We start from the raw sequence: 16,747 nt of genomic DNA on the forward strand, positions 1-16,747 counted from the left end.
GGGGGGCGCTGGAAGTTACCCACCACACCATCATCTAACACCGCAGTTCTCCCTGTTCAAAATCCCTGGCTAAACGTTCACCCTCAAACGCTTTCTCATCCGACAGACAAAGAGAAATATTTCTCCAGGTCTTCCTTTTTCTCCTGTACCTCTCAGCAAAAGCCTCCACGCAGCAGCAGACTCCCCCCTTGTCACAAAGAAGCCCCCGGGGTGTTTCCAGCCTACGGCCACAGCTGAGAGGAGGCACCTGTTCAGTCAAAGCAGCTCTGGACTGATGAGATGTACCTGAAAAATGCAAACACACACTCCCAAAAGGTCACCCCCGATGAAAGATTTGACCCAACGCCCCCTCCAGCAGGCAGGCAGCTTGCACTCAGGCTAGCTGCTGATTCACAGAACAGAAATCTTGTTATGGGTATGTTTAAAATTAAAAGCAAGACATCCAGAGTCACGTACAGACACTCGGCTGGCTGGGAGGAGCATGACTTTAAGATGAAGATTCTCCTAAAATGCCAACACTTAAAATTGTCTCTCGGGAAGGCACCACAGGAACCTCGGACACAGGCAGCGCAGTGGTGTTTGGTTTCAGCTGTGGAGGAGTACGTGGGGTTCAGTTGTGTCCTCATGCACTAGAATTATCAGCTAAATTGCAGCTGTGGGACCCTTCCTACATCAGGATGATGATGATGGAGAATAATCATTATCATCATCACAGGCACTTGTGGAACTGTAACTCGAACCAGCTTGATAGGGAAAGAAAAAGACAAAATGTGTTTTAGCTCATTTAAAGTCCTCATTTTCTGGGATATCTCTAATTGCTCTGGGGCAGCAATGAGACAACACAACCCCGTTCCCCTCCGAGGGCCAAACATGTCCCCCCAGTCTCACAGTGACAGCACTGGCTCCTGCTATGCCATTTGCTTTTATTGTTTACATTTTTAAGTCAATTTATCATGGCCCATCAAGTGGGGAATGGCTGCCCTGAACACACAAGCCCCTTTCACATCTCCCTCCGACAGCTCCACAAAGGCAACATTCATTCAAGACCGGGCCATGAATAACCCCTCGTTGAAAAGAGCTGCTCACTAAACAAGCCAAGGAGAGAGACAATGAGCCCTTTCAGAGCGAGGTGGGCACAAAGGAAACACCAGTTAGACACATTTACAGTGGAGTATAAACCCCTCTTCCCCCCCCCCCCCCCCTCCCTAAGCAACCCAAGAGAGAATTCAAAAGATAACTGGGGTATCAAAGAGCAGGAGGTGCCAGCTGAGGGTCCCACGGGGACATCTCTGCTCTCAGCACCCCCAGAGGCCGAGGGCACGGCCCAGCGTGATCAGGGGGGGCTGGATCACGTCACGTTCCACGAACCATCAGGTTTGACCACCACCTGCTGCAGGATGTACTTTCCTGACCCCGGGACATGAGCTACTGCCTTTTACCACCTTAAGATTAAGGCTGAGCCTATTACAACCGGATTATTTTTATTTTGGGGAAGCTTTCCCTCTCACCAGCAGTAACCCCTACAGCTGTGTATGCTTCTTCCTCAGGATGCTGAAGTTAAGGGAGGAGTCATCGGTCAGAATGAAAAAAAAAAAAAGAGATGTAATTGAGGATTCATCCATGCTCTGAACACTTAAAATTAACCTGCACACTCCTTCCACAAGTACAGCCTCGGTGCAGGTGACAGGGTTCCGTCCCAGAGAGGAATTACTTGAATTCCAGAAATTAAGGGGCACACAGATCCAGAGAAGGCTTTATTAGGAATGTTTAAGGTACAGTGTTGCATACTCTTGATTTGCACTGTATTTCAAAGAGTTCAGGATCCAGGTAAGCCAGAACACAGGCTTTGCAGCTACCAAAATCCAGTAGCCACACGTTATATACAGGTTTAGCACCGGCTTGCTGGAGTGCAAGACCCTGCCACAGTGAGTTGAGCCAGACCAAGTTGCAGAGAGCGTTTTTCCCCTCTTAGCAGAGAGGCTCTGCACACCAGCCCTGTTCCCAAGGTACCACAGAGCAGGTCTGCAGCCTCCTTCCCCCCTCCTCACGCGCTGGGGGCATACTGCATGGCCAGCCGGTCAAAGTCATTCTCCTTCAAATCAGAAACAAAAGTAAAATGAACACATCTTGAACTTTACTCAAAATGTAGCAAGACCTGCGTTAGCTGAAGAGAACACTATCACAGCTCACCAAAGCAAAAGGAATTCTAAGAAGCAAAATCACCTAAGTTCTCAATTTTTTCCATTTGTTCCATTTTCCCACCACTATTACCTTTATCCTTCTTCCCCCTCCCCAAATTCTCTCTTTCAAAAAGATGTTTCCTGTTTTTAAGCACAATGTCTGATGGTAACAAACTTCTGACTCAGATTAAGAACCGTTACGTTGGAGCTGTTCTTTCAAGGGTACATCTCTCCTTTGCTGAACACGTGGCGTGAGGATCCCAAACCCTCTCACAGGGGCTAGAAAATGTGCTGGTAAGTGACATGACAGAGAAAGGACATGCCTGCCCCCTCAGAACTGCAGTTGTGTACTGGTAAGGAATGCACTCGCCCCAGGAGACACTGCTATGAGGCATGATAATTTCAATTTTATATTAAAAATTAGTACCTTTGCCTGATACTCCTTTATGAACGGGTGATTTTTATGTGCATCTTTCAGCTGTGACAAATAGCGATTCGTAACCTGATGGGATGAGACAGATAAATTTAAATACTGAGACAGCATGAGGAGAAGCCAAGAGTTTCAAACATCACACTTCAATCCATTTGCTTACAGCGAGTAAAGACCTGATTTTCTCAGTGTCCTGAATGTCAGCAGCCCCAGTTAAAACCAGTATGATCTGTGCATACTCTGCACTTAAAAATGAGACTTTTAATAGTGGGTTCAAGAAAACAATGAGTGAGAACTGAACTCAGAACAGGAGAGATTTCTTTTTCCACCCAGGCTTTCCTCTCAAGTACATACCATTGTCTACAACATCTCTATTTCTACAAAGACTTTATTAAATATTGAAGGGGCAACCTCCCCGCACCCCAGAACTATTCTGCCCGTTAATGCCAACCCTGATGAGAACGTACAGAATTGCAAAGTTACCACGTGCACTAGGAACACACAACCTGCCATCAGCAGCAGAACAGGTTGATCGTATCGGCTTGACGAGTACAATAAACCAACCCTCACCTCTGGTGGTTTGCCCAAGTGCTGCGACAGGACAACAAAGTTGATCAGGGTCTCGGGATGGCCACTGTCCTGAAAAGAAGAACAACCACCTGATCTGACTTATCTCTACCGTGATTCAGTGTAAAAACCAGCGTAGCTCTGCAAGAATAAGTTCTGCCCAACCAACAGCTCACTTGGCTGGAAAAGGCAAAGTAGGAGAAAATGTAGGTATCCACAGCAACCACCCTTGGCAATATATATTGGTATTCTCATGAAGTTCAACAGCGAAAGTCCTTGCTGTTTTACTCTATATCCCCCTGAGAGCAAATCTGCCTGGCAAAACCAGAAAGTACCTTGTCCAATGCCTCCTGAAGCACTCCCTCCGCATCGTCCCACTTGCCCTGAGCCATGTAGCAGGCTGCTTGCCCGTTAAGCAGGAGGAGGGTGGAGGAGCATTTGTCTGCCATCTCTTGGAAGATGTAATAGGCATCCTGTAACTTCTCACCACCCTGCAAAGGGAGGAGACAAACACCCACTGCTTCATTACATGTTGCCAAGAAGCTTGTACATTCTCACCGTGGTCAAAGGACTGAGCACAAAGTCCACTTCTAGGGTTGTAAAGCCCAGGGATGAAATGCAGAACCACCAACACGAACAAGCTGTTGGCATTCGTGTGATCTCCTGTACAACAGATCACCGTCAGACCACAGATGAAAGAAATGCAAAAATGTTAAATATTAAGAACCATTTAAATGATGAAAAGATCCAGGCTTCCATTCAAATAGAAAAAAAAAAAACTTCAAAAGAACCACTTCAGATGTTTGATGTAACAAAGGATTATGAAAAGAGATTTTTATAATTAAACACAGGTGTGGACACCTGGCTTTTCAAAAAGCTGCAGCTTCAGAAAGGTTCCACATGGAGTGACTTCCACCAGTTAGAGGCAGGATCCCTCGTGGAAACCAAGATCTTATGGAAAAATCTAACCCCACACTGTTGTGAGGCAACGGCTACGTATGAGACACTTCACAGCAAAAGCGAGGGAATGCTAAAACCAGAAATATTAATAGTATAACAGGTTATTGTATGCACAACCTGGGACTTCACTGAGTTTTAGGAGACTACTTATTTTCAATAACCTGATTACCTGGCCTACCAAGAAGTGTATGTTTTTTTTTGATTCACAAACATGCTTAAAGACAGCCTGCTCTAAGCAGAGAATTACTTTTTTTTTATTATTTTTTTGAGTTTAACTGCAAATTCTGGATGCTAGCAACACCGCAGCTTTCCATTTTATATGATAATGTTTTGTGAATTATTTAAGCGCGGTTTAGCTCCTTCTGGTGTGAGCTGAAAGCTAAGAGGAACAGATAAAAGAATGATGATCAAAACATCCAGTTATTTTGTGAAACCAGCTACCAATATTTTCTGTGTACTTGAAGGAAGGGGAAAAAAAACCCCAAAAACCAAAAACCAACAAAACCCTGCATGTTTTTCTCAAAGCATGATGTGGAAAAAGCAATCGGGAACAAGACACGGAGCGGTGTTTCTCAGCTGTTGTAGGCTTGGGATCCCCGTTTAAGATACTCACTATGGCCAGGTTCACCCAGGCAGTTGCCAGCTGGGTGAGAGTCGCATCCTCGTCTTGTTCCTGCATCTTCTTGAGTTCCTTGCTGCAGAAGCAACAGTGGGAGTCACGCAACAGAAAGACAAGATAACTTCTTTAAGACAGAAACAAAAAGGTTGTAGTTTCTTCTCTCAGCTCCTCCATTGCCCAACAGCCACAGCAAGCTGGTAACGTGGCACAAACACCTCTTAACATTCTACTGAAACCATCTGTGAAAAACCTCCCTGTTTTACTTCCCTGTGGGAAGTTGGAAACCCAGGACTAGAGATTCAAACCACATTCTGCTAAAGGTTAGGATTAAACCAATCTCTTCCTTTAGCTGTATCTGGCTCTATCATCTCCACAGCTTTTGCAACTTGAAGAATACAAACGTTCTGCAGCGCCCCCATACCTACACACAAGTGGTTCTGTCCTCTGCAGGTGTTAGAACGCTGCACCCCGGGGGAGGCTGGGTGATGAAAATTCTCTTATCGAGGCCCAGCCCACCGGAGCACCCTTAAGAAGCAAAAGGACACAAACCTACCGAGCCAGATCGAGCCTGTCAAGCTTCAGAAGAATCTGGATCATCATGGCCATGCTGCAATGAACAAGAGCAAAGTGATTTTCACCAGTGCAGGTTTACGCTCTGCCTGGGAACCTGCTGCTCAGCAGAGAGGGGCATCACCAGCGCCCCGGGACAGGCCTCCCTGCTGCAGGGAACCTCTCAAAGCAGGACCCAGGAGGTGGAAGCTTATCCCTAGCCCCCAGCAGCTCCCTCACTGAGCTGAAAAAACGTTCGTTTTGGCAATTCTGAACACACACAAATCACTAAAGCAGGTTCTTAAGTTTCACAAGGGAGCAACAGACTTGATACTGTAGGACAAGCACCAAATCACTTACTACTAAGATGAGAAACTTCAAAGTGGTTTCTCAATGGTTTCCAGGCTTTTTAGAGATAAGCCAGACCTCAGCCATTTCCACGGCACCTCGTCCTAGACAAGAGAGGCTTTGCTAGCACACACCTCCACGACGCCAGGTGAGTTAACACTTACCACTCCAAGCTCTCCCCTTGATGCAGAGCACGCAGAGCCGCATCGGGATTTTTGTCGTGGAAATAGATGGAAGCAGCCATCAGCAAGAAAGTAGTATTGGCTATATCAACACTTTTTGCCATTTTCTTGTCCAAATCGGCAACAATTGCATCCCTACGAAGAGCAAGCATGAGATTCTAGGAGTGTTTCGTTATTAAGCGAAACAAAGATCCTGCCCCCACGCAATTCTGCCTTTTTGAGATTGACTACAAAACCACAGAAAATCACAATAAAACCCCCACTTCTGCATGAAACTTTCCACATGGAAACATAAGCCCTGTGTAACTGGGCTTCAGTTCCACCTTGTTATCAGACTTACCTCTGACTCTCATTTGAAAGATATTCTGCAAACATCCTCACTGCTTGGAGCTCAGGACTAGCACTGGCTTTAATTTCATCCAGGACAACACCATATTTTCTCTGTTGAAGGCAATGAAGAAAAAACTGTAACTTACTAAGTTTTCAGAACGCAGGAAAAACTTGCTTACTTTCTAAAACCTCTCTTAGAACAACAAAAACCAGGAATGGCAAATTTCTACTTTATGCCTCGCATCACGCTCTACAAACGCAGCCGAATTTCATAACCCCAAAGAATTATTTGTCCATAAGGCATCGTAAAGATGATAAAGTACCTCCCGAAGAGGTCTCATCAGGTCCTGCTGACCCTACACACAACATGTTGCGTTCACAATTGCATTACTGCCAGGAAACATATCACGTTCCAGCGGTGAAGGTGGAATTATTACTAAACTATAACGCTGTAATCACAGGACTCAGACCCACAACCTCCTTGACTCCAGCCCCGCGGTCAGATGATGCTGCTGCAAATGCAGCACTTGCAACCTCACCTGGGCGACGTAGGCTCGGAATAAGAAAACATCCCTCTCCACTTCCTTCTCTGGGTTAGACGGCTGAAGGGATGACAGGAAACAAGAACCTCTCAAGGATCCGTAAAGCCGTAACTCAACCTTGCAACAATACGTGAGATTTCCCCAGAGAAACGATACCCCCCCACACATTCTCGGGGCGCACAGGAGCCCCCCTTCCACCCCAGCGTGCCCCTGCTAGAGCAGGGAGGTGGACAGCACCGAAACCAGCCTGGGACGAGGCGGGCAGAGGCGAAGGACACTCGGGGAGTCCCAGGATGGCGCCGTTGTACCGGGGCAGCCATGGGGCGGCAGGACCCGCAGGCCACAGGCCGGCCCGCCCCCGCCCCCAGCCGCCCCCACCTTGACCCGCTGTGCCTCGTTGATGGCGGCCTGGTAGGCCCCGATGTAGAAACTGTTCTTCACGTCGAAGAGCTCGTCGGCGTCGCCGCCCTGACCGGCGGAGCCCGCACCCGCCCCCGACGCCATTTCCCCGCCTCAGACACGTCTCCGGAAGCAGCTGAGCCCCGGCGCTTGCCGGGAGCCGCGGTCTCCATGGAGACCTCACGAGCCAGCCAATAGGAATACAGGCTGGCGTAGACGTCACCAGAGCGCCGGAAGTAGCTGCCGAGCAAAGCAGGCTGGGAAGGACCGGCAGGAGGCAGCCAATGGGGGCGCGGGCGCGCCCGGTGACGCTGCGGCCGGAAGCGCCCCGGTGCAGGTGGGGGCCGCCATGGCGGAGTTCCGGGCGCTGGGGCTGGCGCCGTGGCTGGCGGAGCAGGCGCGGCAGGTGGGGCTGAGCCGGCCCACGCCCGTGCAGGCCGCCTGCATCCCGCCCGCGCTGCAGGGTGAGCGCGGCCGCTCCCCGTCCCGCTCCCGGCGCCGCCGTTAACGAGCCGCTGACGGTCACCGTCCTTCTGCCTCCCCCGCAGGTCGCGACTGCCTGGGCTGCGCCAAGACGGGCAGCGGAAAGACGGCGGCCTTCGTGCTGCCCGTGCTGCAGGTGCTCGCCGAGGACCCCTACGGCATCTTCTGCCTGGTGCTGACGCCCACCAGGTACCGAGCGGCCCCGGGAGGGCCCGCACCGGGCGAGCCGGGCCCGGAAGGCCCCTCCGCGGCGGTCGGCCCCGTTGTAATTCTCTCCTCCCCGGCAGGGAGCTGGCGTACCAGATCGCCGAGCAGTTCCGTGTCCTGGGGAAGCCCCTCGGCCTGAAGGACTGCGTGGTGGTGGGCGGCCTGGGTGAGTGCCGCCGCGCGGGTGTCGGCCCCTCCACCCTTCTCCCCCAGGACGGTTGGGAAAGCGCCGAGCGCCCAGGGAGCTTCTTTCCCCGTGTTTTCCTCACGCTGACAAACCCTTACCCTGTGCTTAAGGCAGCAGAGGCTGCAGGAACGCGAGTGACATTTGCCAGCTTTATAGACTAACCGATTTCGGGGTGCGTGTTCAGTCGCCCCTGACCGGGCTCCGTGGCTCTCGTTGCAGACATGGTGGCGCAGGCGCTGGAGCTCTCCCGTAAACCCCACGTGGTCATCGCTACGCCGGGCAGGCTGGCGGATCACCTCCGCAGTTCCAACACCTTCAGCCTTAAAAAGCTAAAGTTCTTGGTAAGGCAGTTTTCCAAAGGGTGGATTTTAAATATTTTTTTACGCTTTGAAGATTTTTACCTTTGTAGGCGTGGGTGCAGCTGATCTCGTTGCTTTTCGGCTGTGCCTAGGTTTTGGATGAAGCTGACCGCTTGCTGGAGCAGGGCTGTGCTGACTTCACTGCAGACCTGGAGGTGATTCTGGACGCCGTTCCAGCACGCAGACAGACGCTGCTGTTCAGCGCCACACTGACCGATACGCTGAAGGAGCTGAAGAGCCTGGCTGCAAACAGACCCTTCTTCTGGGAGGCCGTGTCCGAGTAAGTCTTTATCCACTCTACTGAGCAGATGAAGAATCTCGTTTTCTCTCCGTTATCTTGTCTCCTTACCGTCTTTCATCTCCCTCGGGTTCCATCTTCACTTACCACCCCTCGGTGCTTTGCTTTCCCCCCCGACAGGGTGAGGACGGTGGAGGAGTTGGACCAGCGCTACTTGCTTGTACCCGAAGCTCTCAAGGACGCGTACCTCGTCCATTTAATCCAGACTTTCCAGGACGAGCACGAAGACTGGTCTATTATTATCTTTACCAAAACCTGCAAGTGAGTGGCATCGTTCTGCGTGATTCCTCTTAACGTAGATGTGCCTTTACCTTTCTAGTTCAGATTCCAAATCCAGAGCTTCGCACTGGTTTGGGTGTTGGGCTGGGTGCGTATTTGTTTCCATGGTCTGTTCTGAAATTTGGTGGAGAAATACTTTTTTCCTTGAGCAATTCGGCGCTGAAGGACCACCTAGAAATGTAGCACGCCAGGAGGTCAAGCTGCTTTACTTCCTGGCATCTTCCTTTCCTCCTGTTGGAAAAGGGGTGGGGAAAAATAGCTCTGTCTGCTCCCCTGTGCTGTTCCCTTCCTTCGGGTGGTTCAAGGGACGGGACTGAGCTGTGGAGCTGGTGACACTCCCCTGAGTGCCAGTGGGGTGCTGTCACTGGGGCGAGCAGGTAGTTGTAGTGTGAGAGCTTCTCAAGGAGCCCCAGCTCTCTCCTGATCCATCAGCTTTACATTTCCCTGTTACGTTCTGATTTTTTTTTTTTTCCCTTCAAGGGACTGCCAGGTCTTGAACATGATGCTTAGGAAATACAAGTTTCCTTCTGTAGCTCTACATTCCATGATGAAACAGGTGAGTGATGCCGAGATGTGGGAGATGTGGATGCTTCTGGCTCCGTCCCTGAGTCAGAGGTCACGACACCCCTCACATGGGCTTTTTCTTTACAGCGGCAACGATTTGCAGCTTTAGCAAAGTTCAAATCCAGCATCTTTAAGATTCTCATTGCCACTGATGTTGCTGCCAGGTAAGGGAGAAACGTGCCAAAGGTCTTAAGCCTCTTTTTTCACAACGGTTGAGGAGAGCTGTATGAGGAGAGAGTTTGTTCTAGAATCAGCCTGAGCCAATAGATTGTATTCATGAGAACAGGGGGCTCTTGGAGAAAGCAGAGGACAGGAACTTAACCTGAATATATTAAACCAGGGTTTTTCAACTCTTTTCCTGCATTCCAGAGGTTTGGACATTCCCACAGTACAAGTTGTCATCAACCACAACACTCCTGGCCTGCCGAAAATCTACATTCACCGCGTTGGCCGGACAGCCCGTGCAGGTGAGTGGGGAAAACCGTGTGCTGTTTGCTGGCTAAACTGGGATCCCAGTGCTGGATGGGTGTGAAGAGGCTTCACAGCAGCTGCCGTGTAGCACCAGATCTGCTCAGATTGCTAGCTCAGCATCCTTAAGGTTGCAGTGATGCCTCACCCTGACCTGTGTCTGATCTGCACCCGGAGTTAACTGAATTTTCAGAACAAATAAAGACCCCTCTGTGCACCCCCAGCACCATAGCGTGCTAGGCTGACTCGTGGGGGTGGGTGTTTCATCTCCCTCTGCTTGTCAAGATTCACATGTCACCACGTTTTCATCATCCAGGTCGGAAGGGAATCGCTATCACACTGGTGACACAGTACGACATCCATCTCGTACACGCTATCGAGGAGGAAATCAGTAAGTGCTGCTAAAATGCAGGATTGGGTGTGTTCCTCTGTGTTTGTGGTGCTTGCAGCCCTGGTATCGCCAGTGCAGGGTGTACCAGAACATCAGCACAAAAATGATTTCTCTTCCCTGTGTGGCCAAGGCCTGGGAAAGAGCAGGAGCACTTGAATCTCTGTCAGCTTCGATTCTGCTCTTGAGTGTGGCAGGTGTGAACGCGTTTGTCTTCCTGTGATTTCTAGTGGAGGAGAAACAGCACGTTGAACTTTGTCTGTAACCTTTTTATTAAAGCAGCCAGTGGCTTCCCTGCTAATGCGTATGCTGATGTGGACGAAAAGAACAGGTTGCTTTGCATAGGTTCAGACTCTGTATTTTTTTTAGGGAGTAGATTGAATAAACGCAGCATCTTCTGCTGTGGGGAGCTGTAGGCAGAGGGGAGGATTTAATCCTTTGTTGTAGGCTGAAGAAGTCAGAGTGATCATAGCACATGACAACGATTCCACTGACAATCGGTGGAACTATATCAGGTTTTTGACTAGTTGAGAATCTGTCCCTGGATTTTGTAACCAACCACGGTCTGTAAATGTCTCGCCCTGGTGTAGAACTGAAGCTGCAGGAGTTCTCTGTGGAGGAGCAGTTCGTGCTTGACATCCTCACCCAAGTGAACGTCACCAGGAGGGAGTGTGAAATAGTGAGTGTGCAAACACGAAGCCCCTTTGCTCAGGGGAGATCTTGGGCACCTGGGTGTAACCAGGAGAGTGGCTGCAGGCTAACGCACGGCTCTGGATATGCAGCTTTGCTCTCGAGCACAGAAATGAGAATTTTTGTTCCTTTTTCTAGTGGAAGCACTTGGGGGTGTGTGTGTGGCGGGGTGTTTTAGTTACCTTCCCTAAGTTTGCTCTATTATTGCACATCTTTGCAGCATTTTTATGCTGCTGGGTGTTGAGGCTGGTACTTTGGGGGAAGGTCTGGAGGCAAATGTGTGCACGCTGGGCTCTGCTGACCCTGTAGAGCTTTTCTCTATGTCAGACCTGGTGCTTGGTTACTGATTGCCCTGCTGTATTTTTGCTTTGACAGGCACTGGAGGGAATGGATTTTGATGAGAAGAAAGAGATAAATAAGCGGAAACAAATGATCCTTGAAGGGAAGGTGAGAGTTGCTGCTATATAAACCACTTTGATCAGTAGCTGGGATAATGCCATCGATGTGGAAAAGTTCCCCACTGCTGTGGTGTGTCTGCCTCGCTCCCCATCAGGGTGGTGAAGTTCTAGCTTAAAGGGTGACTGATATTAAAAAGCTTTTGGAGTAGTATCTGACTCTGCCTGCTCGGTCACGGGCTAGAAAGCAGCGTGGGCATCTCAGAAAGGCAAAGCCTGGCGCTGTCCCTAGGCGTGTCACTAGTGTCCTGGTATTTGCCATTGCAGGATCCAGATCTGGAGGCAAAAAGGAAGGCAGAGCTAGCCAAGATCAAGAAGAAAAACAAGCAATGCCGTGAGAAGGTCCAGCAGACGCTGCAGAAGAAAAAACAACTGCAGCTGAAGAGGAAAATGCAGAAGAAGATGGAGCGGCGGAACAAACTGCGTGCGGAGGAACAGAGAGAACCTCCTTTGGCCTGACCTGCTTGGCGGGAACTGCCCTGACGTTGCTGCTGCTTTGGGACTAGCAGACACTTCTGACCCGAAATCGGTGGCGGGGGGGTGTGGGGGGAAGGTGGGTGAGGGGAGAAGGGACGCTTTGATAAACTGTCTCTGTTATTTTCCTTCCTGCACCGTGCTGCTGGCTCGGGCTGTTCCTGGCAGGCTGGATCAGTCTCTGTCTGTCAAGAACATGTTTCCTTCCTCCAGCAAAGGAGAGGCCAGACCTGAATTCTTGGTGATGCAAAGGGAAATAAAGATCCTCATCCTCTCTTCCCCCCTTCATTCAGTCGTTGCTCTTTCCCTTTCAAGGGCTGGTGCTTGCCACTCACCCTTGTTCCTATCAACAGATTCTCCCTTGAGCCAGAGTCTAAAAATACTGTGACAAAATGAGCTCAGCCCTTATCTGTGTCACGGCCCAGAGTTTTCTTGAGAGGAAAATTCCTGAAATGTGTGGAGAGGTGGTATTGTATGGCTGGTCCTGGGGTCTTCTGGGGATAATTCTGCTTTATATATCTAAGTGACGCTCCTGCCTGCGATTGCTTTGGCTCCGACTCCAGCCCTGGGCTATCCCCAGGGAGAGCAGAGTCCTGGTTTGGACACCAGGGCTGCTGGGGACTCTTTTTTTTTCCCAGATAATCAGTTCAAAGACAGTTTCTGGCACAGAAGAGGAGCCCCAGGAGTAGGATTGCCTTGTTTCTTATGCCACCCAAGAGTGGTTTATATTTGGGTGTGCTCTGTAGGTTTCTGGGCCTCCCTCTGTAGATCTGCATCATGTATGTTTGGAACAGGTGGGTTGGGCTGAAGGGGGCTGAGCTCTCCTAAGAAACAGTTGTGTTTCTCAGTGGAAACAGATCTCAAAATCCCAGAGTAGCTCAGGCCAGAGTTTGGCCAGCTCTGCTCTGATGTCAGGTTTGATCCCCAGTGCCTTCATCAACACTCAGAGTTTTCTATGACTTGAGACTGAAGATCTGTTATTTCTGTCCTCTGGCTTACAAAAATAGTTTCTAAGGCCAGTGCCCAAATAAATATTTATTACAAGTGACTGGATGTTTGACCTTCTCCAACACAGGGGGGAGTTGTGGGATCTTAGGGGCGGGGAGCAGTGCTTGTGTGGGCAAACAGCTTGGAGATAAAATCCGGTTTTACTTCAAGAGACGAGTTGGGTAAGGGTTGAGCTTCGTGTGGGCGTTACCTGCCTCGGTCCCTTCACGCAACCCAAGCCCAGCTCCTTTCCCAGGAGCCTGACTTAAGCGTGGTCTGGGCGCAGAGAGGCCTCGCAGAGGAAAACTGGCATTTTCCTTGGGGAAACTCCTGTGGCTGCGCACAGCAGGGCCTCGGATGGCTCCCTGGGGAGCTGTGGGACTGAGATGGCTGTGGTACCCTTGGGTTTGGAGGTACCTGAAATCTTCCCCACTTCATCCTCTTGGGTGCCCTCCAGGAAGGGAAAAGCCCTCGGTAGCTGCTGCAGCAGCAGCAAATAGGTTTGTATCAGACTGATGCTTTCTGAATGCTAAACCCTTCCACAGCCTTGTGCATGCTAATTTGTGGAGCAAGCCTGTTAGCTGGAGATTAAAAAGACATCCTCGCTGGGACCGGCTGCTCCTGCCTTCCTGGGAAGGTGCTGATGCTGCCTCCGAGTGTCACTTCCCCTCCCTCTCGCAGACACTTCTTCACCTGCTGTCTGAAAGCTCTTTACTTCATCCTGGTGGGGGTTTCTCTGTTCGTCTCCTTCCACATGTGACGTGCGGGGTTTGATCAAGGCTTTTGTCTTAAAGCTTTGTTCAAAATTCCTTTTAATACATCCCTTGTCTTTCTTGAGCAGCCTTCTCTGTGAGGGCAGGACACGTGCTGGAAATAAGAGCTCTCTGTAGTGCTGACTAGATGTTCTTGCTTCAGATAATCAGTTTTGGGAGTGGCCGAGTAGAAAAAGGTTGCTGTGGTAGTTGGGATGTAGAAAAATGTCTTAAATTCCCAACAGGAATTTACAGCTTGCCCAGGGCGAAAGGACATTGGGTGATGTTTTTGTATGAGGTGTCACTACTGCCCCCCAAGTAGGCTATCCCATCCTGGGGTTTCTAAGCGTTGTATAAACCTTTGGGATCCCCAAGGAGTAGAAGGACTTCCTTCTCGTCACAGCCTAGATTGTGTTTCGGCTGTAAAACCACCCTCCTCTGCGCGTGGCTCTGCCTGCCAGTCCCCCGAGCAGGCGCTCGCACGCTCCCCTGCCTGGGCTGTGCAAGGCCTGGCCAGAGCACGGCTGCCTTTTTGTGCCCCACTGGGCCCCAGCAAGCCCTTGGCCCCCCGCAGGCTCTGCTCGCTCCCCTCCCTCAGCCCCAGCTCAGGGTGGGGGGGGATTCCCTGGCTGGGTTACCATGGAAACTTCTCAATTCAGCATCTCTGATTGCTGTCTCTTCTCTCACCCAGACTCTGTGTGATGGGGGCTGTGCTGGGGGGGGTGTGAGGGGACAGTGCCGCACCCCTCCTCATCCTCCCGTCTCCTCCGGGTGCGATACCAGCACCCGGCCCTGCTGCTCGCAGGGGCTCGGCCCGTCCTCCTCCGCCTCCCACCTTGCAGAGAAATTCTCTCTGGCCTTTACGCTGATGAATCTGTAGGCATGTGCCAAGACTGGCTGTTTTGCGGGTCTTTAAGGAAAGATGTGTCTGTTCCTGGAGTATTTCCCCCCACCTCTGCCCCTCTTACAGAGGAACGAGCCTCTCTGAGGAGCTCTTCCTGGAAGTTTTCCAGGGAGAGGCTGGGATCCTGAGATAAATCCTCACTCCTGGGCAGTTCTGCTGAGCAAGGAGACGTGGAAGTGGGGAAAGGCTTGGTAACACAGCAGTCACCTTCAGGGGCTGGCACCCCCTCCTCTACGAGTGCTGTATCAGGCAGGAGAGCCCTGGATCTCTACAGCAAAGGCAGCTGCAATGAAACAGTCTGGGCTAATCTTTGGGCTGGGCTTTTGATTTCTCTTTGCTGAGACAGCAGTGCTGCACTGGAGTTCGTGTTCCAGCTTTGCTGCTGCTGGCTGCAGGTGCAGCCACTTTCAGCTCTGCCCTCGCAGGGGCTGCCCTTGGTGCTCCCACACCATCCCCGTGGGCATTTAACACGCTGCACGTCCACGTGGGTTCTCCATGCTGTCCAAAATCTCACTGGTCCAGCCTGCGCTGTGTCAGCTGCTGCTCTACCTTTGGATGCTCTCTGCAAACACAAACTCAGCTTTTTGAAAGACTTAAAAAGCTGCTTAACAAGTTGTTTGTTTTGTTTTGTTTTTTTTGCCAGGAATGGCCTTGTCCTCTTCTCCTGGGGGGAACCCTGCACCAGTGTAGCTGTGAGATGGCTCTGGACGCCCTCACCGCTGGCTCTGGTCCTTGTTCAGGGGGAAATACAGCACTGGGCTTCTTGCCTGGGTAGCTGGATATTAAAAATTTGGCTTGAGAGAGCAGGGAGACAGTGGGGGGACAGGGCTGCCTGTCCCTGAGCCCTGCCCAGGCAGCAGTCAGGCCCCCATGGGGTGATGCTGCTGGCGGGACGCTCCTGGGTCAGCGCCTCGAGCCTCAGCAGTTCCCCTTTACTTGCAGGGCAGGGCTGATCCTGAACCCTGCAACGCTCCATCGTAGCTACGGCTGCTGCTCCCTTCCAGGGCTCTCCTCCCAACTCCTTGCAGTTTCTTTGTTGAACCTTCACCTTCCCTGCTGCACCTTAAAGCTCTTTTTGCTGATGAAAGCCCTCGGCCGTGGCACACCCTCACTCAGGGCTCGCCTGCGGCTGCCCGGACATGTCTTCGCTCTGGGTATGACATGCTTGACACTGTAACTCCCCTAGTTCCTCCCTGCCAGCATCAGGACTCCACAAATGATACAGAGGGAAGAAATACCTGGATTTTTTATTTTTTTTTTTTTCTTCTTCTCCACTAATCAAACCTCCCTGCTGGCTCTGTTTAATTCATACCCATCTCTCGCTCCCTGCAGCAGCTCTGTCTCCTGGGAACGCATCCCTGCATGACATGCTTTGGATTCCCATCACCTCTGGGAGGGAGAGCAGTTGTCAAGGAGCAGAAAACTCTGCTCCTCCTCGCAAAGAGAAGCTGTGAGCACAGCGCTAGCCTGTTGCAGTGGCTCATCCCTATCCCTTCATCTCTGCTCAGTACCTCCCAGTATCATTCGAATTCCCAAGCCCAAACATCAAGAGCTGTGCTGCTCCCATGGTGAGACCACAGAAGAGGTGGCACTCGTGCCACGAATCTCTAGGCTCAGACATTGTTTTCATCTACCCATAACAAGGTCTGGACATTAATATCTCCAGCCAGCAAGGCTAGAGTGAAATGTTTTCCATCTGTTGCCTGCTGGGATTTGAAACCCTGTTAGCCCAGCATCAGCGGAAACAGAAGGCAGAGACTATATACAGCATCCTCTCTCGCTTGCTGTTCTCCCAGCCCTTGGGAAAAATAAGCTTGTAACAGGGTGAGGAGCAAGCGCTGAGGCAGAGGCTGCCCTCTTCTCTCTGGAGCACAGTGTCACACGTGTGCAGACTGCAGGATGGGGCGTGTGAGAAAGGGGTGACAATTCCCACGTGTGGCAGCCTGGCTGGGACCCCGAGAAGCCCAGAGGGGACATACGCCCCGGAACAGCGGGTGCTGCGGGCTGCAGAGCCCCTCCCTGCACACCCTGGGCACAGAGGCGCTGCCACGGGGACAGAGGTGACCCAGGCTCCCCCCCCGTCTCCACCCAGCAGCTTCCCACAGCTCCAGTTGACGGTGGCACCCGAGGAGATGGGATTTGGTAT

The 16,747-nt window shown here is 51.1% G+C and overlaps 2 protein-coding genes across 5 annotated transcripts; one reads left to right on the plus strand and one right to left on the minus strand.

The window, feature by feature from the left end:
- Positions 1–1,713: 1,713 nt before the first annotated feature.
- COPE (COPI coat complex subunit epsilon) lies at positions 1,714–7,254 on the minus strand. Of its 4 annotated transcripts, none has more exons than XM_074927949.1 (10): positions 7,086–7,254; positions 6,705–6,767; positions 6,176–6,276; positions 5,818–5,970; positions 5,310–5,363; positions 4,751–4,832; positions 3,513–3,668; positions 3,181–3,244; positions 2,608–2,682; positions 1,714–2,092 (listed from the first exon to the last, which is right to left on the minus strand). In XM_074927949.1, exons 1-9 carry the CDS (start codon positions 7,209–7,211, stop codon positions 2,642–2,644), a joined length of 840 nt encoding a protein of 279 aa, XP_074784050.1. In that variant the 5' UTR covers positions 7,212–7,254; the 3' UTR covers positions 1,714–2,092; positions 2,608–2,641. The 4 variants fall into 4 exon arrangements, with proteins under 4 accessions (XP_074784050.1, XP_074784052.1, XP_074784051.1 ...); XM_074927948.1 differs by having other exon boundaries at positions 1,717–2,092; positions 3,181–3,249; XM_074927951.1 differs by lacking the exon at positions 3,513–3,668 and having other exon boundaries at positions 3,181–3,249.
- Positions 7,255–7,408: 154 nt separating this feature from the next.
- DDX49 (DEAD-box helicase 49) lies at positions 7,409–12,246 on the plus strand. The gene is made up of 13 exons (XM_074927947.1): positions 7,409–7,570; positions 7,655–7,778; positions 7,877–7,962; positions 8,203–8,324; positions 8,435–8,622; positions 8,761–8,901; positions 9,400–9,475; positions 9,571–9,647; positions 9,853–9,950; positions 10,268–10,342; positions 10,930–11,018; positions 11,405–11,476; positions 11,752–12,246. The coding sequence occupies exons 1-13, from the start codon at positions 7,456–7,458 to the stop codon at positions 11,941–11,943; spliced, it is 1,455 nt and encodes a 484-aa protein (XP_074784048.1). The 5' UTR covers positions 7,409–7,455; the 3' UTR covers positions 11,944–12,246.
- Positions 12,247–16,747: the final 4,501 nt, after the last annotated feature.

The sequence above is a fragment of the Athene noctua genome, chromosome 27, assembly GCF_965140245.1.
Source record: "Athene noctua chromosome 27, bAthNoc1.hap1.1, whole genome shotgun sequence".
NCBI classification, from domain to species: Eukaryota; Metazoa; Chordata; class Aves; order Strigiformes; family Strigidae; genus Athene; species Athene noctua.